Genomic DNA, 27,621 nt, shown 5'->3' on the forward strand with positions numbered 1-27,621 from the left:
TAACATTCTGCTTCACTGTCTTTAATAAAGGAAACAAACCGGATTTAAAAATATAAGTGACAGTCACATCAGCAACAGGAATAAGAGTGACATAGAAAGGCAATTAAAATTGAAAATGAATGTTCTGGAGAGTATACCAGGAGTTCCACAACAGTGTGACTGCCAATCACAGTAATACTATTGTTTCACTCCTAATCTAATGTGTTTGCAACACAGCAGCTAGGATCCTGCATTGCATACTATTTGCGCTGGAAATGCTGAAAGTCAAGTTTTATATTTAGAAAGATGCTGACAAAAACTTTATCAAAATCAGAGGAAATTGGCAAAAGTGTTGCGCTGTATAATCAAAATAGTATCCCAGTGATTGGTTGACATCAGAAAAAACGCAGTGACATATACATTTTGTTTGCCCACTGTGTCATCGAACACAATTGCAATTATAATTGACCAGAGGTAATGCAATGGCATAACAAAATAGATATCAAAGTTTATTCACATTCGTCCCGCCACAGTTGGACATCTAATTACCTCCAATCTTTGCATTATGTGCAATGCCAACCCCACAGAAGTTGTTGTCAGCCTCCATTGCCACCTCGCCAGCACACTTTGTTCCATGACTTGATAACATGTAAAGAAACAGAAGAACAGAATCCAGGTGATTGTGATACAAGTGTGATAAATCGAATGGCTATCACTGCAATAAAGTTAGGAATTTTCCATTTTGATTCAGAAACATAAGAATTTATTTTATGTGGTCCCAGTTGTGTTTTTGTTTGAAAATAACAGATTGAGCGTATTGTATTCAAGGAGACATTAAGTACTTTACATAAAAGAATGGTTAATCTGATACATTAACATTTAGTTAATATCTATTGAAAAGATACCTGAAATGTTAATTATTGATAATGTTATGTTTAGCTGCAATGTTATGATCTAATTTCTTTATTCACTAGATAAATCAGAGATTCTCTCAATCTGGATGTCTTGTATTTTTAAAGGGTGAATAAAGGGAGGCTGTCAAGGAGACAATTGAGAAAAAGAAGTAATTTAAATCAGGGATAAAGATGTAGAATATGGTGTCCTACATAGGGCAGAGGGAGCTGCTGTTTTGGAAGTGAAAGGAAAGTTGTATCAGCAGTGGTTTGGATGTAGGGAAAGCAGTTGAGCTTAGACTATGCCAAAGTTCTGCACATCAAAGGCGGAGATGGCAGCCAGGAGGAAGGCTGGAGCTTTTCTATGTTTTTTTCAGAAGCCAAAATAGACAGCCTTTGCTTTTGCTGACATTTAGCTTGTGGTCCTGTTAAAATTAAGCCAAATGTCACTGATGGTAATATTTGCCAGCTGGGGCAATGTCCAACAAACTAAGTATGTGCAAGTCATCCACACCAAAATTACCACTTCAATTAGCTGCACAATTCAGGGAAATAAAAACAAAAATAATGTTCATAATAGGTGCTATCTGAAAATTACATAAATGATTTAAGATGATAAGTGGATGGACACTGAGTCAACTAAGTTTCCAGGTTTAGGTTGATAGATTTTTGTTAAGTAAACATATCCAGAGATAAGCTGGATAAATGGAGCTTGGATATAGATCAGTCATGATCTAACTGAATAGTGGAACAGGTTTGACAGGCCAAATTGCCAACTCCTGTCTTCATCTTCCTAGACACACTAGAAGCAATGAAAGCATCAGGTTAATAAAGCCAGAGATGACATACTGTGTATTCTAACTGTAACAAACATGTTGATAAAGAACTTTTACACCAAGCAAAAAAAAATCCTGACTTCACAGTAATTCACTATGGACCACAGCTGATATTCAGCAGATCTTAAATTGATCTATTCTTTCATGAGATGTAGGCATTGCAATAAGACCATTTTGAGTGTCTTACTAGAGTCAATCACATTGGGGAGGCAATGGCCCAGTGGTATTATTACTAGACTACTAATCCAAAAACTGAGTCAATGTTCTGGGAACCAGGGTTCAATTCCTGCCACAGCAGACCATGAAGCCATTGTCAATTGTCAAAAGCCCATCTGGCTCACCAATGTCCTTCAGGGAAGGAAATCTGCTGTCCTACATCTGACTCCAAACCCACAGCAAAGTGGTTAACTCTCAATGGCCCTCTGAAAGGGCCAAGCAAGCCACTCAGTTGCATCAATTGTTACAAAGTCTCAACTATGAAATGAAACTGCATGGACCTCCCAGCATTAACCAAGGCACTGGAAATGACAAATGCAGAATCACCCCTGTCGACCCTGAAAAGTCGTCCTTCCTAACATCTGGGAGCTAGTGCCAAAATTGGGAGACCTGTCTCACAGACTAGTCAAGAATCAGCCTGACATAGTCATACTCACAGATTTATTCCTTACAGACAATGCCCCAGACACCATGATCACCATCCCTGGATACGCACTGTCACACTCTCAAGACAGACCCAGCAGTGGTGGTCGCACAGTGGTATACTGGAGGGAGGGAGTTGACTTGCATGTCCTCAACATTGACTCTGGACACCATTAAGTCTCCTGGCATCAGGTTAAACATGGGCAAGGAAATCTCCTACTGATTACTGTCTTATGCTTTCTACGTACTGTCTTCCCTGGGCTGATGAATCAGTATTTATCCATATTGAGCAGCACTTAGAGGAAGCACTGAGGGTGGTAAGGGAATAAAACATACTCTTTGTAGGGGGTTTCAATGTTTTTCATCAAGAGTAGTACGGCATCAGCACAACTGATCAAGCTCATCTAAAGAACATAGCTGCTAGACTGGGTCTGTGGCAAAGGAACCCACAGAGTGGTTCCAGTAATCAGTAAGAGTGACCACTGCACAGTCCTTGTGGAGACAAAGTCCTGCCTTCACTTTGTGAATACCCTTCATCATGTTGTGTGGCACTATCACTGTGCTAAATGGGACAGACTTTATGATTGGGCATCCATGAAGGGCTGTGGGGCACCAACAGCAAGCGAATTGTACTCCAGCACAATCTGCAAGCTCATGGCTCGGCATTTCCCCACTCATACATTACCATCAAGCCAGGGGATCAACCCTGGTTCAGTGGAGAATGCAAGAGGACATGCCAGGAGCTGCACCACAGGCATAACTAAAAATAAGGTGTCAACCTGTGAAGCTACCAAACAGGACGACTTGCATCTCAAACAGCAGAAGCAGCAAGTTACAGACAGAGATAATGATCCCACAACCAATCAGATCTAAGCTGTGCAGTCCAGCCGCATCCAGTCGTGATTGGTGGTGGGCGATTAGACAACTTACTGGAGGGAGAGGCTCCACAAATATCCCCATCCTCATGGTGGAAGAGCCCAGCAGATCAGTGCAAAAGATAAGACTGAAGCGCTCACAGCAATCTTCAGCCAGAAGTGCCAAATGGATGATCCATCTCGGCCTCCTCCAGTGAACCTCAGCATTACAGATACCAGTCTTCAGCCAATTCGATTCACTCCACGTAATATCAAGAAATGGTAGGAGGCAGTGATACTGCAAATGGTAGGAGGCAGTGATACTGCAAAGGTTATGGGCCATGATAACATTCCTGTAAGAGTACTGAAGACCTGTGCTCCAGAACTTGCCGCTCCCCTAACCAAACTGTACCAGTACAGTTACAACGTGGGCATCTACCCAACAATGTGGACAATTACCCAGGTATGTCCTGTACACAAAAAACAACACAAATACATCAGCCTACTCTCAACCATCAGTAAAGCGATGGAAGGTGGCATCAACTGCACTACCAAGTAGCACCTGCTCAGCAATAACCTGCTCATAGTGTCCTAAGCCCAATTATCTTCAGCTCCTTCATCAATGACCTTCGCTCCAGAATAAGGTCAGAAGTGGGGATGTTCGCCAATAATTCAACAACATTCAGCACCGTTCACGACTCCTCAGATACTGAAGAAGGCCATGTTCAAATGCAACAAAACCTGGACCATTTCCAGGCTTGTGCTGACAAGTGGCAGGTAACATTCACGCCACACAAATGCCAGGCAATGACCAGCTCCAATGAGATACAACAACCACCCCTTGACATTTTATGGAGGGAGAGTTCTCCTCCTATCTGATCATCTTTTCATGTTTTCTCCCTTATTGCCATGCTGCTGCCCACTCCTCCTCCAATGCCATCCTCACCTCCTCCCATTCCATGTTGATCCCCCTCACCCCTTTCCTGTGCCATTCTGTAACCCAGTCTCATCATTGTCAAGAACCAAAACCAAGGTTGGAGAATGGGTTCACACTTCTCATTTGATCGTAAGAAAATGTGTCAAAATATCTTATCCATTAGATCCATCAATATCTTCAGGTACTGGATCATGCTGATCATCAAAATGGTCATTGAAATCAAAGCTAGCATGAGAAACACAGGGTTTGGGTGACAAAAAGCATGGCTAGGGTGGGACTGAGGGCTGGGTACTAGTAACTAGCTCTGTGGAATGGAAATGGATAGGGACAAAGTCCAATAAGTGAAGCACCTGCACCGGGCTCTACCCACCAAATCAAACCATTAAATAATTAGAAAATGCAGACTGTCGGAAAGAAGGCATCATTAATACTATCTCAATAGTATAAAAGGCTCCTACGTTTCTTATGAGCCAGCCTACTTCTGAGCCGGGGGCCCAGGGTCAAGTCTCATCTGCTGCGGATGTGAGTAATAAGACCTCTGAATTGTTTGATTAGAAAATATCTATAAAAAGACTCCTGACCTTTGGCTTCCATCAGCTGATTGAACTTGGAACTTTAATGGACAAAAACCTAAAAACTTATTTAAAATGGCCTTTGGGATCACCTGGCTCTCACAATTTGGCCAAAGTTCAAGAAACTGATGTGGATTTAGCTAAAGACAGTGACAGCTGAAATTAACATATTCTCGAAGGACAATGAAATCAGTCGGTCAGACCCTATGGGACGTGTGGAAAGGTCCTCAGCTCCTATTATTATGAGAATCTTCACATGTTGAATATGAAACTTCTACTGCAAATTACCAGCCTGGAAACAATAGCCCTCCGCAAACATGGAATATGTAAACAACATCTATTTCAAAGAGCATTCTTTTTCAGACCAAGAAATATGCAAATAAGAATGCACCGTTGAAGAAAAAATTTTGAGAAGGTTTGACAGGAAAAGAAAGATCCAAAACGTTAACTCTGATTTTCTTTTCACAGATGCTGCCAGACCTGCCGAGCGTTTCCAGCGACTTCTGTTTTTGTTGTGACAATGAATGCTGGCCTAGCCTATAATACCTAGATCTCATGCATGAATAAAAACCAACAGCCAAAGAAATCTGAACTGTGTATTCTTTTAGCTTTCTTTGTACAGGCCACTATCCTGTTCTTAATCATTTGCTCTTTCTTCTGCTCAAGAAAACCTTGTGATCAATTCTTTGTTGCTTATAGGAAAAATAGTTCATTATATTTCATTGAAAAGAGTTATCACCTCGCGCTGTAAAGAACTTTGTTGTGATCAACTGAGCATGCTGGAAGGAGGAGAATGGGTTCACACTTTTCATTTGATCATAAGAAAGTGTGTCAAAACATCTTACCCATTAGATCCATCAATATCTTCAGGTACTGGATCATGCTGATCATCAAAATGGTCATTGAAATCAAAGCTAGCATGAGGATCCTTTGAAAACATAACAGAAAAGTTAATTCATTTCTCAATATAATATAATGGCACTAAAAACATTTGAACTAGTGCAATACATTGACTCAAAATCAATTTTATTTTAAACGTGCTTTGAAAGTATGTTGACCCGAATACGTTGAGTTCAATCTTTCAAATTTACAAATACTGAGGTTTGCTATTACTGCAAACTTTCAATAAAGTGGCCACAAACCTACTTTGCTGATAGCTGCGTTTCCAGGTACTTACAGCATAAAGTATTAGGTCAATTGTTTGTTTTGGAGTTTTCTGATTACGACATAGACAATGTGAATGCATAAGATGTACATGCAAAATAGACTATTTAAATGACACAATACTATTGGAGATACCTTTCTAATTCATGAAGTTTTACAAAAAAAGATGAATTATAGATATTTCAATCTCTTGTTTCTGATAACATAATAACACAGCACTCTGATGGATTGTATTTTTACAGTTTGCATAGGGTGCGTTTGGTGCTCATCAAAATGATAAATGCCTCTGTTAGAAAAAAGACACATCATTCACTCATGAGATCCAATACCAGCAGAGCTCTCTTTGCACAGGAAGAAGTTGTCTACTTTCAGCAACATACATCAGCTACTTAGTGAAGGAACCTCACCATTCTTCATGTCACTATCCACAAAAGATGAGCAAATAAGAGGTTACCTGCATGTTGCAGCCTGATAATATTTTGTCTTCTTGAATTCCTTCATTGCTCCAAAATCTGATTTTAGTTCACATTGTAGATGCAAGATCCAATCTTATCATTTGGTGACAGAGCATTAATCTCCTCATATGCACATGTTTAAATACTTCCTTTTCTACCTTGCTACGAGTTGCAGTAAGACATTTGGAGGAATTTGACCACTCAGCTGATCTTCCTCACCCATTTCCATCCTGATATTCGACAGTCAGCCTAAATGCACCAGATCTGAATGACTTCATATTCAAAAGATGAATTAAGTCTCAATTTCACTGCAGTGTGCTCATTTTATGGGCCATAAATCAATGTAATAATAACAAACATGGCCTAATTTGCTCGTGCATTCAGATTACTGCTAAACTGGTTAGGGGATATTGTATTTACTTGCGGCTTCTGTGTTCATTGTCGAACAGGCTTCTACATTTGTTTGGACTAGTCAGAGCTTGTAATGCTCAAAAAAATCCAAAAACTTGGAAGACTTTCATTATGTTGTGGAATCAGGAAGTTGGGTCCTTGCACTTCTCCTTTCGAGCACACTTTTCCTCCACAATACTAGAATCCATCTGATGGGTTGCTAAGGAGTTTAGCATCAAGCACATTTGCAGATAGTGGAGACAATTTCCCGGATGTTCTGCAGATATAGTATAAATTGGAGGGACCCGTTGTCAATACCTACCAAGAGAGATATATACGAGAACCTAGACTATGTGAAAGCTCAGGAAGGATCTGTGTGATCCAGGCCACAAAATTAGGACCTAATGCATTTTATTTGCATTTATGCTTTGAATGCTAAAGAGGAAACATGGCCCAATGTTCTTTCTCGCAGCCCCACAATAAATCCAAGGGCTGCTCCTGGCCAATGCTTGGCCCTCCTTCTGGTTATCTTTCCCCAGCTGAAGTTTGCTGCAGACCTTGACCATCAACAAGCAAGCTAAATTTTCTTCCTCCCCATGGCTAGTCAGCTGTCCCAATAGCCATGAATGGAACCCACAGGTCACTGGTAAGAAAGCAAGAGCTATGGACCAATTTGCTGTGGTCCAATTGCCAGGTTCATAAGGCACATGCAGTGAGAGCATCACCAGGATATGATCCCAGTCTCAATGATGGCTTCTCAATCTCTCTTCATCATAATCTTTCTGGTTTTTATTTCATTATCATTTACAGTTAGTTTTCCATTAGACATATAAGCAGAAGGCTATTCAGTCTATTCAGTCTGTTCCATCATTCAATGAGATCATGGCTGATTGGATCATCTTCAACTCTGCTTTCCTGCCTTAACTTTGTAACCCCTTCATTCCCTTGCAAATTAAAAATCTGCCTATCTCAGCCATGAATATACTCAATGACCAAATGTTAACAGCCCCTTGCAGTAAAGAATTCCACAGTTTCACAACCCTCTGACAGAAGTCTTATATTCTGAGATTATGCCCTCTAGTCCTATACACACCCACAAGCTGAAACAACCTCTATCTACACTGTCAAGTCTCTAAGAATTTTGTATGAGTACAAGGTCATCTCTCATTCTTTTAAATTACAATGAGTACAGGCTCAATCTACTCAACTTCTTCTCATAAAACAGTCCCTCTATTCCTGGTATCAGCCTAATGAACATTCCCTAGACTGTCTCCACTGTTAATGTATCTTTCCTTAGATAATGAACACAAAACTGATCATAGTATTCCAGCCCTGGTCTGACCCACGTCTTGTATAGCTTTAGCAAAACCTCTCTACTTTAATACCCCTTTCTCTTTGAAATAAAGGCCAACATTCTATTTACCTTTTCTATCACTGCTGAACTTGGATGCATATATGACTTGGATGAGGAAAATGATACAATTTAGCCAAGTTTGTCAGATGACAGAAAAACAGTTCGAACGGTATGTGGTGAGGATGATATAAAGAGTCTGCAGAGGGACATGGACAGGTTAAGTGATTGGGTAAAATCTTGGCAGGTGGAATATAATATGGGAAAAATAACACCACTCTACTCCAATAAACTACTTCCAACACCATGGGCTCTAATCTTATTAAGTAGCCTAATGTGTGGTACCTTATGAAATATCTTTTGAAAATCTAAATATATTACACCAACTCCTTCCCTTGATCTATCCTGCTTGTTATGTCTTCAAGGAACTCTATTAAATTTCTCAGATGTAACTTCCCTTTCATGAAGTCATGCTGACCCTGCCTGGTCACATTATGCATTTCTAAATGTTCTGCTGTCACATTCTTTTTAAAATACTCTGACAGTTTCCCAACAACTGATAACAAGCTAACTGACCCATAGTAACTTGGTTTTTCTTGGTTCCTTCCCTTTGTTAATAAAGGTGTTACATTGGTAGCCCCTCTGGAATATTTCCAAAATCTATAGATTCCTGGAAGATTACTGTCAGTCCGTCCTCTATGTCTGTAGCTACTCCCTTTTACATCCTAGGATGCAAGCCATCAGGTCGAGGGAATTTATTGGTCTTTAGCTCCATTAGTTTCCCCAACTCCTTTGAACTTTCTTCTCCAATGTCCAACGAGACAAATGCATTCACTTCTTTCTACATTTCTACTCTTTTAAATTGCAAATTAATCACAGAGTTCTATTTTTGCAAAACTGGACCCAGTCGTGCATGATTTTAACTGAGCAGCTGCTGGTCCTGTAGCACAGGTCCAGAGTGCTGCCAGCTCACCTTTGGGTACTCAGTAAAACCGCTCCAGCCATGGGTTTCCAGTTACCTCAGCCTCCTCTCCTAGCATCTGAGAGATGCTGTGAGTGCCACATGTAAACCAGAGTGATGTACATCAGGATGCTTTATTAACCTAATTTCCTTGAGTTGCAGATACTAACGAGGCATCAATTCCAGATTTGGACAAGCCCTGAGGTTTATTACCCAGAACCACCAAAGAGAAATTTCACCTCATCATTTCTCAGGTCACCACAGCAACGAACTTCCTATGTTTTTCCAATTTGTGGCTCTTGAAATCTACATTTATACCATCTAATCATAATTTGCTGATACCTTTATGTTTCCTTTCTATCTTTTAGGTTTTATTGATGCCATCTTGAAAGAATCTAGCACCTTACTTTCTCATTGGAAGGGGTTAAAAATCTATTATTTGAAATTCTAGAACAGGGTGTGGAAGAGTGAACAGTGTATAAGAAGGATCACAATTTCACTATTATTGCTTTGAACGATGGGAAATCTATTATACTGTCTAATTTGACTCTCTCCAGTCAGTGGTTTCCTGAGATGTCAAATGGAGAAATGATGTGTTGGCCCAGGACTCATGGCCACAATCAGACTTCAGTTTGTCCTTATCCTCAAAATTTGTAGCTGGTGGCTGTGTTGTGCATTGTCCGTGCAGTTTCTGTTGATTGCCTTTCATTGAAGTGGGTCAAAGTCATGGATACTAGCTATTCAGTTAGTTATGTTTTTTTTTAGTGCTGAATGTGTCCTATGATTCTATGCATCTTGATAGTGCACTGATATCAGATATAGTGATAACATTTGCTATTTCCCAATATGGCTGCCATGACTTATAGTGTTGTCCAGGCGTGTGTTTCTTAAGTATTTACAAATAGGAATGTCGATGTTCTTCACAAGTTTTTTCCATATCACAGAAAATGGCACGTCACAGTGAATGACAGATAGGGCACTGTGGGTCAAAACCTGACTCTATGTTGCCGCAGAACACTGCTCTGTCTCACGATCCTGCAATCACCACATAAAGATCATAGACTTCCAGCTAAATGCCATCATCTGGACAGTGTCAGGGATGTTTAAATCCACTTCTGCCGAGTGGCTCAGATTGAGTTGAATATGGGCATTTAAAATGAAAACAACATTGAGTTTGACATGGCTCTAATATGAAAAAGAGATCAGCACAACGCAAGTGAAATCATCTTGGAGAATCCAAAAGGAAAACAATAAACATGAATCATGTTATTATAAGCCTTTTTTTTATATTCACTCACTGGCTAGGCCAGCATTTATTGCCCATACCTAGTTGCCCTTGAGAAGGTTGTGGTGAGTTGCCTTCTTGAACTGTTGCAGTTCATTTGATCCACAATTCTGTTAGAATCAGAATTCCAGGATTTTGATCCAGTAACAGTGATACATTTCCAAGTCAGATTTGCACAAGTGCGTAAAGATTCAAGGCAATCCTCTTCATATCTGGAGTGACCCTCTTAGCACTTCTCTGAAGGGATATGAAAAATACTTCCATCTGCTCAGTATTAGTTCTCTAATCTGCACCTAAAATTTGATCTTGTATCAGTATGTGTTGAAATGAAATCGTAGAAAAGTGCTCAAAGCTCATGTAAAGCAAACAACAGTGGAAACCTCAGTTGTCATAAAAAGGTCAAATATGATTATGGAGCTCTATTAATGATTCATTCAGTAAAGATAGCATGAAACTGAAACAAAGAAAGTCTGATGTATGATTCTGTTCTATCCTTGAAAAGTGTAATAGGCCCTCCAGTAACAGGTGGCGACAGTGAGGGACTTTATCACTTTATACCAAAGTTTGCTTTGGCCAAAGCAGGGAAACAAATTCACTTCAGCATGGGAACCTTGTTATCAAGGGACTACTTGAGAACCTTGCAATGGATTTTAGTGGGACTGTGTACATTCTCGTACTCGTGGATGTTTGCACCAAGTTCATGCAGGCCATTGCCAGCCACGAACAAAAGGTATCAAACAGAGCCAGAGTGTTAATATGTTATCGGTTTTGGCGTTCCATGTAAGGTTACTGTGATCATGGACGCAACTTTGAGACCTTTGTACAGTCTCCGACATTGCCAAGAGCTGCACCACTTCCAATCATCTAGAATGTATTGACCAGTGTGAACGATTCAACTGTACCTTGCCTGACCATCTGGGTACTTTGCCTTCTCAGAGTAAACAGAAGTGGCCTGAGCACCTTCTGGAGTTGGTTTTTGCTTTTTTTCCATACCGTAGAGCCAGTGGCACGATCACAAAGTTCAAGGCTCCTACCCGGTGACATACCCCAACCCACAGCACCCTAAGTTCATGTTTACTTTCTGTACTTACCCTTTCACAGGGGTTGTCAATGTGGCTGTCTGTGATGCTAGACCTTTAAATCACAGAGTACAGCAAGTTACTGCTGTGAACAACAGGGTATGGTTTGCCTCCTTCTGACTATTCAGCACTACAAGAGACTTGTCAGATTTAAAGTATGGCTCCCATTTCTGAAAGAGACCTGATCAGAATCTCCTATTCAGAATACAGAGTTCTTTCTTCCTGCATGCAAAATAACAGAATCTGAAAATGACTGGCATGCCTCAAAAAATCAGCCCACTCTGTTTTTCTAATTTAAGATCAATTTCCTTTGTGTTTGCAAAGACCTGATGCCAATGGAGTAAAAGTATTTCTGCTTCATGCTGTGTGTGTAAATCCACATTACTTTTGACTGGATGATTGTTTGGTCGCTGGGAGTAATTTCAGGTTAAGAAGAAAAACATTTCACCTGTGTTCCATTCCTGGTTACATTTCTCATGAAAAATACCAGTTTCCTGTCTAGTCAATTGCTGAGGAGAAGATGAGCTCACTTTGGTACTCCTAAGGTCAAATTACTCACTTACACTCATTGTCCAGACTGATACACAATAAATGGTCTCATGAGAGAAATTTCAGGGACCACCCTCTGTAGACCAATACTCTAACTGTATTCAATATTATCAATAGAGGGCGAAATTTGGTAATCTTTCAATAAAAATAAACATATCTATGTTCAAAGCCTCCAAACTTTGGGTAGAGAAAAAAGGACAAATATTGCATTAACACCCATTATGAGGTTTGAAACCTACTTTACAAGAACATATTGAAGGAATTCTGAAAAAAATTTTTCGGAAGAACTGCTAACCAAAATAGTGAAAGTTTCTGCAGATAGATTCATAATATGGGTCTGAAACATCACCTTTTAGAACTGACGTTGAAAAATTAGACAAGGTAGGTGTAATTAAAACTGATATACCTGACACAAAGGTTAGCTAGACATTCAGACCAAATTTACAGCGAAATTATGTAAAAAAAAGCTGCAGGAGAAATAAAGGAAACGGCTGAAGACAGGAAGAGAATGAAACCTTTGTCGGGCACAATTAAGTTGGAAGCAAAGACTGAAACTGACGTACAAAATTCCAGCGAGGAAAGAATAATGGGCAGAATGTAGCTGTCAGAGAGCGAAACCAGGACGGGTAATAGAGTAATAGGAGAAGTTTAAGAACGAAAAGAGATGAAATGAGAAATCCACCAGAGCTTTCGAAAAGAATACTTCAATATATCAGAATCCGATGCTGACAGGTAAGTGGAGGCGTGCAGCAACAGTACTTTCTCTCTTTTGATGGGAGAAAAAAAAAGAAAACGTCCTCACTACACAGCCACTTTGTTGTTTGCCCCCAATTTTAAAGAATGTGGAAATTCTGTCTCCTAAATTGTTGCCAGAAAATATTGTACACAAAGCTGAAAAATAATGTTGCCATTAAACAAACAGAGAAAAAGCTCTCTGTTACAAAAAAAGAGGATAGGACAGTGACTTGACATGTTGCTTCATCTACCATTTATTGATTTTTTTCATTTTATAATGACTGGATTAACACATGTTGTTAGTGGAGCCATTCTTGGGAAGAATATTGCTCACGAAGCTAAAACTATCCAAGAAAACATGTAAGCATAATAAATAAATAGCAGCTCTTCGATTCAGGATTTCCACGGTTGAAGTTGCAATGAGGCGGCAGGACATATGAACATACAAATACACAAATCAGGAGCAAGAGTAAGCCATTCATTTCGAGATTTATGTCCAGAACTCAGGGAGCCTCCACAACACCTACATGCTTGAGAACTCACTTGCTCCTACTGCAAATGAGGATTTAGAAGCCTTGCAAAGCTGGAAACTAGGAGCCAAGGGCTACCTATTTCGCACAAGGTTAATGACTCCATTATGTAATTCCCCTGACTGAGACCAAGTATAAATACAATGCATTCCATTCTTCCACTGCGGTTGAGCAGACAGTAAGTCTGCTAAAGTGAGATTCCGACATTGGGATTGGTTTAGAAGGGGCCTTCCATACAATAGGCAGGGTGTGCTGCATAATCCCAGTTTGCTGTGTTCTGCACCACTGGAACAGATAATGAGGGAATCTGTTTTATTTTTTCATTCATCTCCCCCATTTCTGAAGGGTCCCGACCTGAAACGTCAGCTTTCCTGCTCCTCTGATGCTGCCTGGCCTGCTGTGTTCCTCCAGCTCCACACTGTGGAATTGACACTCTGCCCATTTATGGTAAGATTCAGACCATAGGAATTGGCTTTTGTTGCTTTTCTTTGGCATTAACTGGGCAAGAGCTTCTTCCAGATGGGGCTTGCTAGTCTTACTATCTGATTAAAATCCAGCTCTGCAACCAACTTCAATTTGAAAGGAGTCTGCTGTGTCTTGATAGTATCTGTCAGCTTAAGATGATGGACCTATTGTAATATGGAAATTGGGCTTTTATGACATAAACAGGACCCTGAATGCAATTCTCATACTGAGCCAATGTCATGCAGGCTTGGCGTAGCTCCATGGACAGCAAAACTGAAGGTCATACAAATAATCTGGACAACTGCCTTCTCAGGATTTCCCTGAGACTCAAATTGAACATTGGGAAGGTTGGTTAAAAACATATTGGGGGTAGGGGGGTGGATGTTGAAATTTTAACTTGCAAATACAGGTGAAATGCATAGGAGCTAAAAATGTAAAATATTTCAAACTTACTGGAACCTGCCCATTTTGTTTTTAACACAGGAGGGATAGGGTGGGGAAGCAGCAAGCAGTTTGCATGTTTTACTATTTACTAAGGCTGCGCGTCTAAGATTTTATTTGTGCTTAATGCTAGCTGACTGGATTTCTCAAGTGGGAAACATTAAAAGGAAGCGAGAATTGCAACACAAAAAGTTAGATCTTTTCCACTACTGATTGTGAGCCAGGAAGAGCAGGAGTGATTCACTCTACCTCAGCTACCAAATCTGTTTGCTTGTTAACTATTTCTGTTAACCTGTTTCCCTGTTAACTGGTCAGTGATTGAACCCCTTCTCCTAGGATCATGATTGCACCCTTCAATCCTGACCCACCTCCACAATCACTGACTCTTACCCATTAATCTCTCAAACTTCCTTCCAGCCTCTGCCTGATCCCTCGTCACGTCCTCTGACATGCCTTCGACTTCTGCAGTCATGCCCAAGTCTTCAAGCCATCTTGTGCCTAGGGTCCTTATAATCCCTGCTTCGAGAGGGGAAGCTGTTCCAGGGAAACACTATGACAGTCCAGAACTCTGCCCTTCCTATACTCCTAAATCTTTGTCCAGTGAGTATCTGGAAATGGAGTCACAGTTTTGATCAAATTCCAAATTGTAGGCATCACCAGTGGTCATAACTCAGATGACACCTTTTTAATATTTGGAATCTTGCACCACATTTGTACCTAATTGGTTTAAGGTTCATGTTCATAAAACAGCCACAAAGCAATGCTGACGTGTATGAAAGTGTCAATTCACACATCGCAGCTAGGAATAAAAACTGCCAAACTGCATTTTTGAACTTCATTCAAAATTTGAGTCTGAAAAATCTACCAAAAGCAAGGAGCAAATAACAGTCAATCAAAATTCATCTATTGTTTTGAAAATCCTTTCATCTGCCAAATTGAACTCCTATTAGCTGAAAAACACAGCTCTGGAAATAATCTTTGCAAATACATAGATCATACACACAGAAGAAGGTTATTTAGCCCCTATGGATGTGCACGCTTTTTCCCTGCAGCTGTGCAATTATTTCCCTTGCAAACGTTTATCCAATTTCTTTATAAAAGGCTACAATTGAATCTTACTCCCATCTGCTTTCAGGCATTGTATTCCTGAATATTGCATAAAAAAGCACTTCATCTCCCTCCCTTGTTCCTCAGTAGTTAGCTAAAATAAATATATGACTGCAAAAAAAAATGATCAAACTTATACATGTCCTGGAATTTTCTGTTTAAAGGTGTTTCCCATTAGAAGCCTGTATCATGCAGGAAGCCTACGCCTTAGATATATGAAGGTTATTAAACCCAGGTCCTGAAGCTGAAGGAATTCAAGCTGGTAGGCTACAACACCCTCACCTTTCTAAGAAATAAAAACAGTATTGGCAATTTCAAGGACGGTGTGTGTGTGGTTAGAACAGAGCTGGGCAGGACGAGGAAATCAATTGGGGCTGGCAAAAAAAAACCTCTCACATAAGGCTGTGATCAATGATGCAAATGGTACACAGCTAGAAATTCCTTAATAATTCATACCACACACAGCATTCATTCTGAAGATTTGCAATCACTTGTTTGTATGTGTGCTAGAGCTAGGAAGGATTTTTTTAAAATGGAGAAAGGGCTATTTATTTAACTATGTTTTAGTGATAGCATGATTTATTCATTTTATGTTTAGCCATTCAAAGACAGTAACATTTTTAATTGATGATGATGATCAGCTGGGTTGGGAAAAGGCTGAAAAAGTTCCCCAAGTTTCAACAGTTCATTGAAAAGAAGAAGAAAGGAGAGCCCATGGTAGGTCCAGAGTAGCTTGTTGCCAGCAACAGCATTAACTGGAGATATTGTGAGGAGGCAGCGTTACCTTCACATCTAAACAAAGCAATGTGTTCAGACAGTGAGGAGTCAGTCTCAGGCTGGGGTAAAAAGAACATAAAAGAATTTATATCTATGTAACAAATCATATACAAAAAATACTTCCACTTCATTGCTAGATGAAAATAAAGAGATATTCACATAGATAGAAGGACTTCTGAGAAAACTATGGCAAGGAAAGCAATGCAGCATGGATTGTGTGATGAAAAACAAGAACAATTTAAGTATTTAACACTGACAAGTTTTATCAGTGAACTATCTGCTTGCGTAAAGGGGATCGGTAACGTGTACTGTAGCTTTTCCATAGAAATATTTAAGTATATCTATTACTGAAAACAAAACACCCAAACTGAGACAGCACAGATACTGAAGCAGGCTGTGTTCATATGCAGCAAGATCTAGAGAGCATCCAACGTATGGTTCATGATGGTAAGTGACGTTAATATCACACATGTACCAGGCATTTCTACTAGACCATGGGTGACGTCCACAATTCATTATGATTCCAGATGGGATACCCCCAACTGTTAAATTCCTCAGCAAGGAGGAATGAATTTGGCTCCCCTTCATTACTCACCCACCCTCTCGGTTGGTTACAAAAGGATTAATTTAAAAATGGTCCTTCCCCTTATTGATATCTTTCTACCAGACCCAAATGAATTTATGCTTCAAAAGGTGCCAACTCAATCAGACTTTCTGGTTATTAAAGAAGATTGAGTTTACTAATGACTACATGTGAGAAAAAATCGTAACACAACACACATAGAGACATAGAAAGAAGAGGCAAGCCCCAAGGAATAAAAGTTAAAAAATAGTTTACACAGATCAGTCTGAGTTGTTTGTGAAGAGTAGATAAGATGACATTACGGCCATTTGGTTGGTTACCAATCGTGTTGAATTTGGCAATTGAACACTTGTTTCACAATCTTTAGCTTTGCAGGTTGGTTGAGATATTATAGTTCTGATTCCTTTCAACTGAGAATGAATTCTAGCATTCAGTGGAGAGAGAATTGCTTTTGTCTGGCTGCTAGCTAGTTGACTTCTAGCACTCAAAGTAAGAGACAGATTTTACCTGTAGTAAAGGGGTGACGAGGAGACTTTGACTGTGAACTTCATGTTCAAACCCAAGCTTGTAAATACAAGACAACAAGGTGCAGGGCTGGATGAACACAGCAGGCCAAGCAGCATCATAGGAGCAGAGAGGCTGACGCTTCGGGCCTAGACCCTACAAGGATGTTTCATCTCACAAGCACGTTCCAGCAGAGTTGAAAGTGCCTTTTTAACCCCGTCTTTATACATTGTTCAAAGGGTGACAAAAAAATCACAAAATGCGTCTGTAGGGGGTGGTTTGTTATCGAGCTGGGGTCATTAGCACCTCACTGTTTGTGTAATCACAAAAGATAACAGTCCTGTTCTGAAGAAGGTTCACTGGGCCCAAAACGTTAACTCTGTTTTCTCTCCACAGATGCTGCCAGTTATGCTGAGTTTTTCCAGCAATTTCTGTTTTTGTTTATGACTTCCAGCACCTGCAGTTCATTTTTTTTTTAGGTTTAGGTAACAACCAGCCTGTTTTCACTTGTTTCTTGTCTCCTTTGAAGGGCTTTTGTTTGAAATTTCCTTTGCATTCCTATTGTTATTGTGGGTCTCTTTCCAAACAGCCATTGGCAATTATTTTTAGAAACACAGTTTGGAATGAGAAGTTAAAAATATCCACAGTACTTTGGGTTTCTGACCCAAGATCGTGACCCAGGCAACGACCATCTGTATAAAGAGAGAATCAACTGTCACTGTTTGACATTCAATGGAATCACTATTGCTGAATTCCGCACCATCTCCTGAGGGTTAGCACTCACCTGACACCTCATGTCGTATACCGTTGTACAGTCAGTACCGCAGCTACGAGAACAGGGCACAGGCTAGGAATTCTACTTTGAGTAACTCACCTCCTGACTTCCCAAAGATGATTCAACATCTGAAGACACAAGTCAAGAGAATGTTGGAATACTACCCACTTGCCTGGATGGGTGTAGCTCCAATAACACACAAGAAGCTTGACACTATCCAGGACACAGCAGCCCACTTGCTAAGCATTCCCGCCTACACACTGAGAATACCCTCCATCGTGTTGTGTGGCACTATCACCCGTGCTAAATGGGACAAACTTCGAACAGATCTAGCATCTCAAGACTGGGTATCTATGAGGCACTGTGAGCCATTAACAGCAGCAGAACTGTACTCCAGCACAATCTGTAACTTCATGGCTTGGCATATCCCTCATTCAAACATTATCATCAACCAACTCTAGGTCAGTGGAGAATACAGGAGGGGTGCCAGGAGCAGCATGAGGCATATCTGAAGAGGAGGTGTCAACATGGTGAAGCCACCAAATAACAGGACTACTTGCATGGCAAACAGCATAAGCAGCAAGTGGTAGACAGGGCTATGTGATCCCACAACCAATGGATCAAATCTAAGCTCTGCAGTCCTGCCACATCCAGTCATGAATGGTGGTGGACGATTAATCAACTCACTGGAGGAGGAGGCTCCACAAATATCCCCATTCTCATGGTGGAAGAGCCCAGTACATCAGCGCAAAAGATAAGGCTGGAGCACTCGCAACAATCTTCAGCCAGAAATGCCGAATAGATGATCCATTTTGGCCTCCTCCAGTGGTCCCCAGCATTACATTCCCCAGTCTTCAGCCAATTTGATTCACTCCACGTGATATCAAGAAACGGTTGGAGACACTGGATACTGCAAAGGCTACGGGCCCTGACCACATTCTAGCAATAGTACTGAAGATTTGTGCTCCAGAATGTGCCACTTCTTGAGCCAAGCTGTTCGAGTACAGCTGCAACATGGGCATCTACCTGACAATGTGGAAAATTGTCCAGGTATGTCCTGTACATAAAAAGGATGACAAATCCAACTCAGTAAATTACCATCGCATCAGTCTACTCTCAACCATCAGTAAAGTGATGGATGGTGTTGTCAACAGCGCTATCAAGCAGCATCTGCTCAGCAACAATGTGCTCAGTGATGCTCAGTTTGGGTTCCACCAAGACCACTGACCTCATTACAGACTTAGTTCAAACATGGACAAAAGAGTTTAATTCCAGAGGTGAGGTGAGAGTGACAGCCCTTGACATCAAGGCTGCATTCAACAGAGTGTGGCATCAAGGAGCCCAAGCAAAACTGGACTCGCGGCAAACACTCCAGTGATTAGAGTCATACCAGATACACAGGAAGGGTGTAGTTATTGGAGGTCAGTCATCTCAGCTCCACGACATCTCTGTAGGGGTTCCTCAGGGTAATGTCCTGGGCCCAAACATCTTCAGCTGCTTTCTCAATGACTTTCCCTCCATCATAAAGTCAGAAGTGGGGATGCTCGCCAATGATTGCACAATGTTCAGCACCATTCACGACTCCTCGGATACCGAAACTGTCCATGTTCAAATGTAACAAGATCTGGACAATATTCAGGCTTGGGCTGACAAGTGACAAGTAACATTCGAACCACATAAATGCCAGGCTATGAACATCACCAACAAGAGACAATCATCATCCCTTGACATTTAATGATGTTACCATCACTGAATCCTGTACCACCAACAACTTTAGGGTTACCATTGATCAGAAACTCAATTGGACTCACCAGATAAACACAGTGGCTACAAAAGCAGGTCAGAGACTAGGAAAACTGTAGTGAGTAACTCACCTCCAAAGACTATCCACCATCTACAAGGCACAAGTCAGGAGTTTGATGGAATACTCCCCACTTGCCTGGATGAGTGCAGCCCCAACAATACCCAAGAAGCTTGACACCATCCAGGTCAAAGCAGCCCACTTGATTGGCACTATATCCACAAGCATCCATTCCTTCCACCACTGACGCTCAGTAGCAGCAGTGTGCACTATCTACAGGAAGCACTGCAGAAAATCACCAAAGATCCTCAGACAACACCTTCCAAACCCATGACCACTTCCATCTAGAAGGACAAGGGCAGTAGATATTTCAGAACACCACAACCTTCAAGCTCACTCCAAGCCTCTTACTATGCCGACTTGGAAAGATATCACTGCTCCTTCACTGTCACTGGGTCAAAAAACCTGGAATTCCCTCCCTAATAGCATTGTGGGTCAACCCACAGCAGGTGGACTGCAGTGGTTCAAGAAGGCAGCTCACCACCACCTTCTCAAGGGCAACAAGAAATGGGCAATCAATGCTGGCCAGTCAGTGATGCTCACATCCCACAAATGAATATAAAATAATAAAAAATAAGAACCTGTTCTTGAAACATTTGCTCCTTGCTGGTACGTTCTCTTCCTGTTGTTCCCAATTTTTGATTTGAGAGAATTGAAGTGTTTGCAATGCTAGGACTGAAGTGTCTTTAGTGTCTGCTAAATGATAAAGCTACACAAGTGGCTCCACTTAACAAAAAACTGTAATAATTAAGAATTATATACAAGGTTTCCTCTTAAACTTTATCCCATTGTAGCTCAGCATAACACATATCTGGCCTCTTTAGCTAATCCTTGTACTTTCCAAGCCTCAACCTTTAATGGAAGATTAACTGAGCCCAAGAATCTTCAGACAGAGCACAGCATCTGAAAGGACAAATATGTTTGCTCTGAAATCCCATTCAAAGCTATTTTATTTTATCCTGGTATTCCTCTTTGCATTTGTGACTCTACAAAACTAACTAATTTGGGTTCCCACCAGTCAAGCTCCTTGGACCATGCCCCGTTTGTTCACGTGATTGCTATTGCCGTATTTTCTGAATGCTTGTTTCTTCCCCATCTCTGTACATTCTTTCATTTCTATTCTTTATGTAGTGTGGATGATTAATTTCTTCCTGTTGCTAATGAAGTACTTTGCCGCAGGCTTTCTCCTGTTTTCTTCGGTTTCTCATTCTGTGGTTCAATGTCTAGGTAGGCCTCAAGGTCCATTGTTAACCAGCATTTACCACTGCTGAGTTTTACTTCAGGTCTATTCCCCATCTCTGGGTTTGGACTGCTGCACTGGTCTCATGGTTTGCCATCATTGATGTTCCATTTCAAACTTTTACTACTGACCTCTGGTTCTGTGGATTCAGTCATCATTGCCACTGTATCATTCTGTGAAACCTAATCTGTTGGTGTGTAGTTTGAGGTTCCATTGGAAGAAAGTGAACTATCAGGATGTGAGCAATCATTGAGGCAACTCTGTGATAGGATAGCCTTCGAGGAAATTTCAGAGCATGGTTTTCAGAAGTGAAGAGGAGGAATCCCTTGCAAAGGAAACAAAGTTTTGATGAGGTTTGTTAAGCCACAGTGTTAACAATATCTGGGGACTGCCGAGAAATTCTGAGACCCATCAAAGTTTTAATTTGTTCATGGGATGTGGGTGTTGCTCATTAGGCCAGCATTCATTGCCCATCCCTAGTTGCCCAGAGACAATTAAGAGTCTGGAGTCAATGTGTAGGTCAGAGTATGTACGAATGGCGGATTTCCTTTCCTAAAGGACCAGCTGAGTGAATGAATTGGGCAACAAGCAACAATGGTTTCATAGTTCCCATCAGGCTAGCTTTTCTTCTATTCCAGATTTTTATTGAAAATTGAGAATTGTGTATGTATAAAGAGATCAAGTAGTCCTATAGTCAATGAAACTAGACAGACAAGTGCAGATAGCAATTAGGAAAACAAATGGTATATTGCCTTCACTGTAAGAGGATTTGATTGAATTCAGAAGTAGGGATGTCCTACTGCAATAAGACCATATCTGGATTATTCTACATAGTTTTGGTCTCCCTACTTAAGAAATGATATACTTGCAATAGAGGGAGGGCAACAGCAATTAATTAGGCAATACTAGGGACAGCAGAACTGTCATATGAGGAGAGATTGATTCAACAGGTTTCGCTATAGTTTATAAGGATGAGAGGGGATTTGCTTGAAATATTATACCATTCAAACAGTGCTGGACAGACTCGATGCAGGGAGGAGTCCAGTCTAGAGCCAGGGGACACAATTTCAGGATATGGGATAGACCATTTAGGACTGAGATGAGGAAACATTAAAGGGTAATGTGAACCTGTGGAATTCTCTATCACAGAAGCTGATGGAGATGAAGTCACTCAATATAGTTAAGAAAGAGATAGATGCATTTTCTGTTTTAAAGGCATCAAGGGGTATGGGGAAAAAGCAGGATTATGGCAATGAGATACAGAATCAACCATGATCACATTAAATGGTGGAAATGACTTGAAGGGTCAATTGGACTACTCCTGCTCCTGGTTTCTATGCTTCCATGTTTCAAATTTCACCACTCACCTTGGTGGAATTCAAACCCATCTCCCTGGAATGTCAGCCTGGGGTCTCCAGATTACTATTCCAATGAACAATGCCAATCCCTGCCCTTGACCTCATATTTGTTACTTCACGTGATCTGCGATTACTTGATCACAATTTGTCCACTAATTCATCCTTAACTGCTGTCAATTCTGCATGTTAGAGTATGTTAACTGTCCGTTATTGTCGATTGTTTTACTTTTCTAACCTTGTGTAATAAACTTTGTTCGTTCAAAACCATGAAATTTTGTAGCATTATTCTCTTAGCTAATATCTGGAATCTCAAAATTTGTTGAGTTTAAAAACAAATGTTTCTGATCTCTAAGCAGTTGGTAATATCCATTTGGTGAACACATCAGGGATCATAACAAAATGAATGAAAACTAATTGATCTCTCATTGCATTGCATATATTAATCTGGAGGAGATAGTCACATTCTTAGCCAGTTTTGAAGTCTTAAAGGTGTTGAATCTCTTCTGTTTCTATTCCCGTAACTCTTCTTTTGGCTTTCCTCCATTTAGTGGTATTATCACTGTTTTTTTTCCTTCTTTCCTTTTGGGTAGAATTTATACTTTGGCCTGTTGGCAATGGAGCTATCAGTAAGTTTCAGCCTATATTAGAGACAGGGGGAGAAAGACAATGTCCTCAGTGATCCCCTCCTAGTTCCCTGTCCAATCATTTGCGCTTCTCTGTCTTCTGTCACATGCAAATATACAAAATACAAGAACTTAACCATTCGGCCCTTTGAATCTGAACCATCATTCAATAAGATCATGGACGATCTCTCTGTATTTCGAATTCCAAATTCCTATCCAGCCCTGATAACCCATGATTTCCCCTGCCTAACAAGAATTTATCCACAACAACAGAAATTGATGGTGAAACTCAGCAGGTCAGGCAGCATCAGAGGGGAGAAAGCAGAGTTAATGTTTTGAGTCCAGTGGCTCTGAGGATGGGTAGTCACTGTACTCAAAATATTAACTCTGCTTCCTTCCCACAGATGCTGCCAGGCTTGCTGAGTTTCTCCAGCAATTTCTGCTGTTGATACAGATCTCCAACACCTGCAGTTCTTTGCTTTATTATAGAAGAATCTGTCCATTTTGGCTTTAAAATATTTCAAGGCAGAGGGTTCCAAACTTTCACAAACCTCAAAGAAAAACAAAACTCTTCTCAACTTTGTCATGAAAGGATGACCCATAATTTTAAAACAGTGCCTCTAGTTCTGGACTGCCTCAGAAAAGGAAACAACCTTTCCACATCCACCACACATGAAGATCATTCAGGATCTTATATACTTCTATGAAATCACCCCTCATTCTTCTAAAGTCTAGTGGAATCAAACCCAAATTATCCAACCATCCTCAGAAGACAAACCATATCTCCTCAATATCAATCCAGCATATCTCTTCTGAACTGTCTCCTTCCTCAAATAAGGAGACCAAAGCTGCACACAGTAAGCAAGATATGGGCTCACCAATGCCCCGTATAACTGAAGCATAACATTCTTATTTTATGTTCCCTTCCTCTCATATAAAGGATAGCATCCATTAGCCCTCTTGCTTAATTGCTGTACAGGTATTTCTTCTATAACATGATAGTTGTGCTCTTGTGTAACCTCGCGCTATAGAAAATCAAGTTATGGGGAAATCACTATAGAAAATCACTATACTGTAAGTAGAAAGTTTGCGTTATCCAAACACCGTCCACTACTTATCAATCTCGTTACAGCCAATTTGCGTTAACGAAACACAGGTTATAGCAGAAATACCTGTACCTGCGTTCAAACCCCATGAACTCGATCTCTAAATTGCTCTGCACCTTAGAATTCTGCAGTAGTTCTCTAGTTAGGTAATATATATTTTCATTCTTCCTGCCAAAGTGAATAACTTCACGTTTTCCCACATCATACTCCATCACCTAGATTTTTGCCACCCCACTCAACCTATTTATATTTGTCTGCAACTTCCTTATGTCTTCTTTGCAACATACGTTCTTACCAACCTTGTTATTGTTGGTGAATTAAGCTAGCATGTCTTTGCTCCCCTCAGCTAAATCATTGCTGTTAATTCTGAGAAGTTGAGGCCTCAGCTTGGACCCTTGAGGAACTCCACTCATCACATAATCACTGAATCAGATAAGGCCCATTCATGCATACTCTTTGTTGTCAGTCAGCCAGTCAGCCAATTTTCTATCCATGCAAATATGTTACCATCTACACAAGGATGGCCAACAAATGGCCTACAGGGTCCAGTGTTTCATACAGTTTGATGCCTGCTCTACTAGTGTACAAATTTACAGTTCATTCACACGGTTTCCATAGCTAATAATTACCTGGCCTTGCACAAGAAGGATCATAGACTACAAAAAATGTAAAATTTTTTTTTTGGTTTTATTTGAAGCTAGAGTTTTAAATACAGGTAAATGTAAATGGTAGATTTTGCAATGAGCTGCTCCTCCAATGTGAGTATCTTTCTCTCCTGTGTGCGCAAGTTTACTGTTGAGTCTTTCAGCCCCAAATGCTGGAAAGAACCAGACGGTGAGTCAGTCAGGAGCAGTGGGTAGCAGACTTGTGGTGGTGAGTCACCAGTCTGGCCTGGGAATAGAAGGCTTTCAGGGAGAGCCTGGTTTGGGGAGGAGAGGTAGCAAATGAGAGTCACACCAGGGGGAGAAGGTAATGAGAGTCAGATGGCAGAGAGAAACTGCAGTTGGGGCCCAATTGGTGATGGGGGGAATGATGGTCAGACTGCTGCGTTGCTCTCACTAAATTTTCTTTCATATAATTTTTAAAGAAGAAATTGCCTTTTACCAAATTGCCTTTAAATCAGTCCAGAAAGAAATAAAATCTGGCCACTTTCATGTCAGCGCAAAATGTTTCCTGGTGGGGTAATTTTGCAGGTGGAAATGTTTAGAATTTTATGGTGTATTTCCTTGAAGTTAGAGGACAAAGACAGACAACGTAGGAGTGGAATGAAAGAGGGGCGGTGGGGGGGAAGCACAATAGAGATAGGATGTGAGGTAAGATGGACAGACAAAAATGGATAGGGGAGGAGGAAGAAGATAAGAGTGTGAGAGAGGAAAAAGGAAGAAGGTTTGAGACATAGCAGGCTGTGAGAGGAGGAATCTCTAGGCTGAAAGCCAACTCACTTCCGAATCCCACTTCCATGTGAATTCTGTTGAGGCCAGCTCATAGTTTGCCCATCCCAGAAGTAACCCATGGCCAATGTTAGTGAAACCCAAGTCCTTAGCTCAGCCCTGGTCAGCACCCCCTTCTATGGTGACAAGAATTGGGACTGCTTCTGTTTCTCTCTCTACCCCTACTTCTAAACCAACAACGCAAATTTTGGCTTTATTATTACATTTTGCTGCTTGCTACTTCTTAATGGTCATTTGTATTAATTACTCATTTAAATGATTAATGAATTGCTTTCCACCATTTCTCGATGAAATTCATGTTTGCTGTTGTGGTAACCCCTACCTCTTGAAATTTGCCTATTACCCCCCTCAGGAAGAGAAAAATTGAAATATGGCCCTTTCATGCAGAAATTGTGGCCATACTTGCCCTACACCATCAGCATTTTTTTTGGTATTAACTTTTGATGTGGCACCTTTCAAATTCCTTCTGGAAATCCAAGTATAGTAGGTCTACAGGCTCCCCTTTATCTACAGCGTGTTTAACTCTTTCATAGCACTCCAATAAGTTGGTTAAACATGATTTCCCTTTGATGGAACAACCCTGACTTTTCATGATTATCTTGAGTTTTTCTCAGCGCAAAGCTATAATCTCTTTTATGTTCAATTCTAATACCTTCCCCGTGATAGATACCTACAGTATCCTGTTATCTGCCTCTATCTTACCTGAATAAGGGGGTTACATTTCCTACTTTTGAGTCCAATGGTACCTTTCCCGAATCTAAGGAATTTTGGAAAATTCACACCAACAACACTACCTCATTATCCACCTTTTTTAAGACCCTAGGATGCAGGGCCCAGAGACCTGTCAGTTCACAGCTTAGTCAGTTTGCTGACTATTTTCCTCACAATTGGAATTTTGCTAAATTCCTTTCTCCCTTCCACCTGCTGATTTTCAGCTTCTCACTGGAAAGTTATTTTGTATCCTGGATAATGAAGACAGATACATTTGTTCATTTCATCCTCCACTTCCTTACAATCTACTAGTACCTCCTCATTTTCACTCTGAAGAAGACCACTACTCACTTTATTTACTCTTTTCCTTTTTAGTTTTCTGTAGAAAGTTTTGCTATCCATTTTTACATTTAGCTAATGCCTCTCGTACACTAATTTCTTCTTGATGCTTTGTTTGCCTGCGAAAATTTAATGTGTTTTTTTTAAATATGAAATCAAATTTAAATACCGCCAATCTGCCAATTTCTCCACTTTTTTCATTTTCCCTTAGCCTCAGAGGTGCAAGGTATTATCGAACTTTCCTGATAGCCAACAAAATAAGAGTGAATAGTTAGGGGTCGGCTTCAAAATGTTAAGTTTTTGGAGTAAAATTAATGAAGGGAGACTCATGCTCTCCCTCTGGTTTTAATCCCCATCTTTCTTTCACCTCTTGTTCCCAATTCAAATCTCACTCTTTCTCAACCGACTCTGTCTTTTATCCCAATCTCTCTTTACACTTTCCCAAAACTTAACTTCAGGTCTCGGGACGAGGAGGAGCAGGAATGTACCTCCAAGCTACTTCAAAACCATGTGGACTAAAATTGCTCCAAGTTCCCATCCGTACATGATCATTATTTTCCTGTGGGCTGGATCCTCTTTACTATTACTAATACTGCGCCAGCCAGGATGCCAAATGGGGCACAGATGATAAGGCTTCACCCTCAAAATAGGCCAAGTTCCCTATCAACAGACAGGCAGTCTGTACACTCTGCAATTTGCTGCTGATAGCCAAAATATGCACTGTTCAACATGACCTCAATAAAACTTTTAAAATCTGTCATTTTATGTTTCATAATTATTTACAGAAAAAAAGCGCTGAAACGACAACAACTTGAAAGTGCTAGAGGCTAAAGATGGATGTCGCTGCAGTCTAACTATTTGAAAAGCCCAAGATGCATTCTGAACAATTTGTACACTACACACATTCAGACTCTACAATCCTAATTCAACTCACAGAGTCATGGCTCTGGGCAAACTATCAACATCCAGCCCAAGGTTTTTGGAAAACCTGACACTTTGGAACGTAAACTGTAACCTAGGTATTAAAAGATACAAGGTACATGGGAATTGAAAAATACAATAATCTCATTG

At 40.6% G+C, this 27,621-nt stretch overlaps 1 protein-coding gene across 1 annotated transcript in view; it reads right to left on the minus strand.

The window, feature by feature from the left end:
- The window catches only part of LOC109933936 (PC3-like endoprotease variant B), a 746,762-nt gene that overhangs the window by 282,699 nt on the left and 436,442 nt on the right, over positions 1-27,621 (minus strand). Inside the window, exons 8-9 of the mRNA XM_048598131.1 lie at positions 5,556-5,638; positions 529-617 (exon numbers count right to left, since the gene is read on the minus strand). Of these exons, the coding sequence (XP_048454088.1) occupies positions 529-617; positions 5,556-5,638 (172 nt within the window). The remainder of the gene's footprint in view (positions 1-528; positions 618-5,555; positions 5,639-27,621) is intronic.

The sequence above is a fragment of the Rhincodon typus genome, chromosome 6 (assembly GCF_021869965.1).
Source record: "Rhincodon typus isolate 14 chromosome 6, sRhiTyp1.1, whole genome shotgun sequence".
Lineage (NCBI taxonomy): Eukaryota > Metazoa > Chordata > Chondrichthyes > Orectolobiformes > Rhincodontidae > Rhincodon > Rhincodon typus.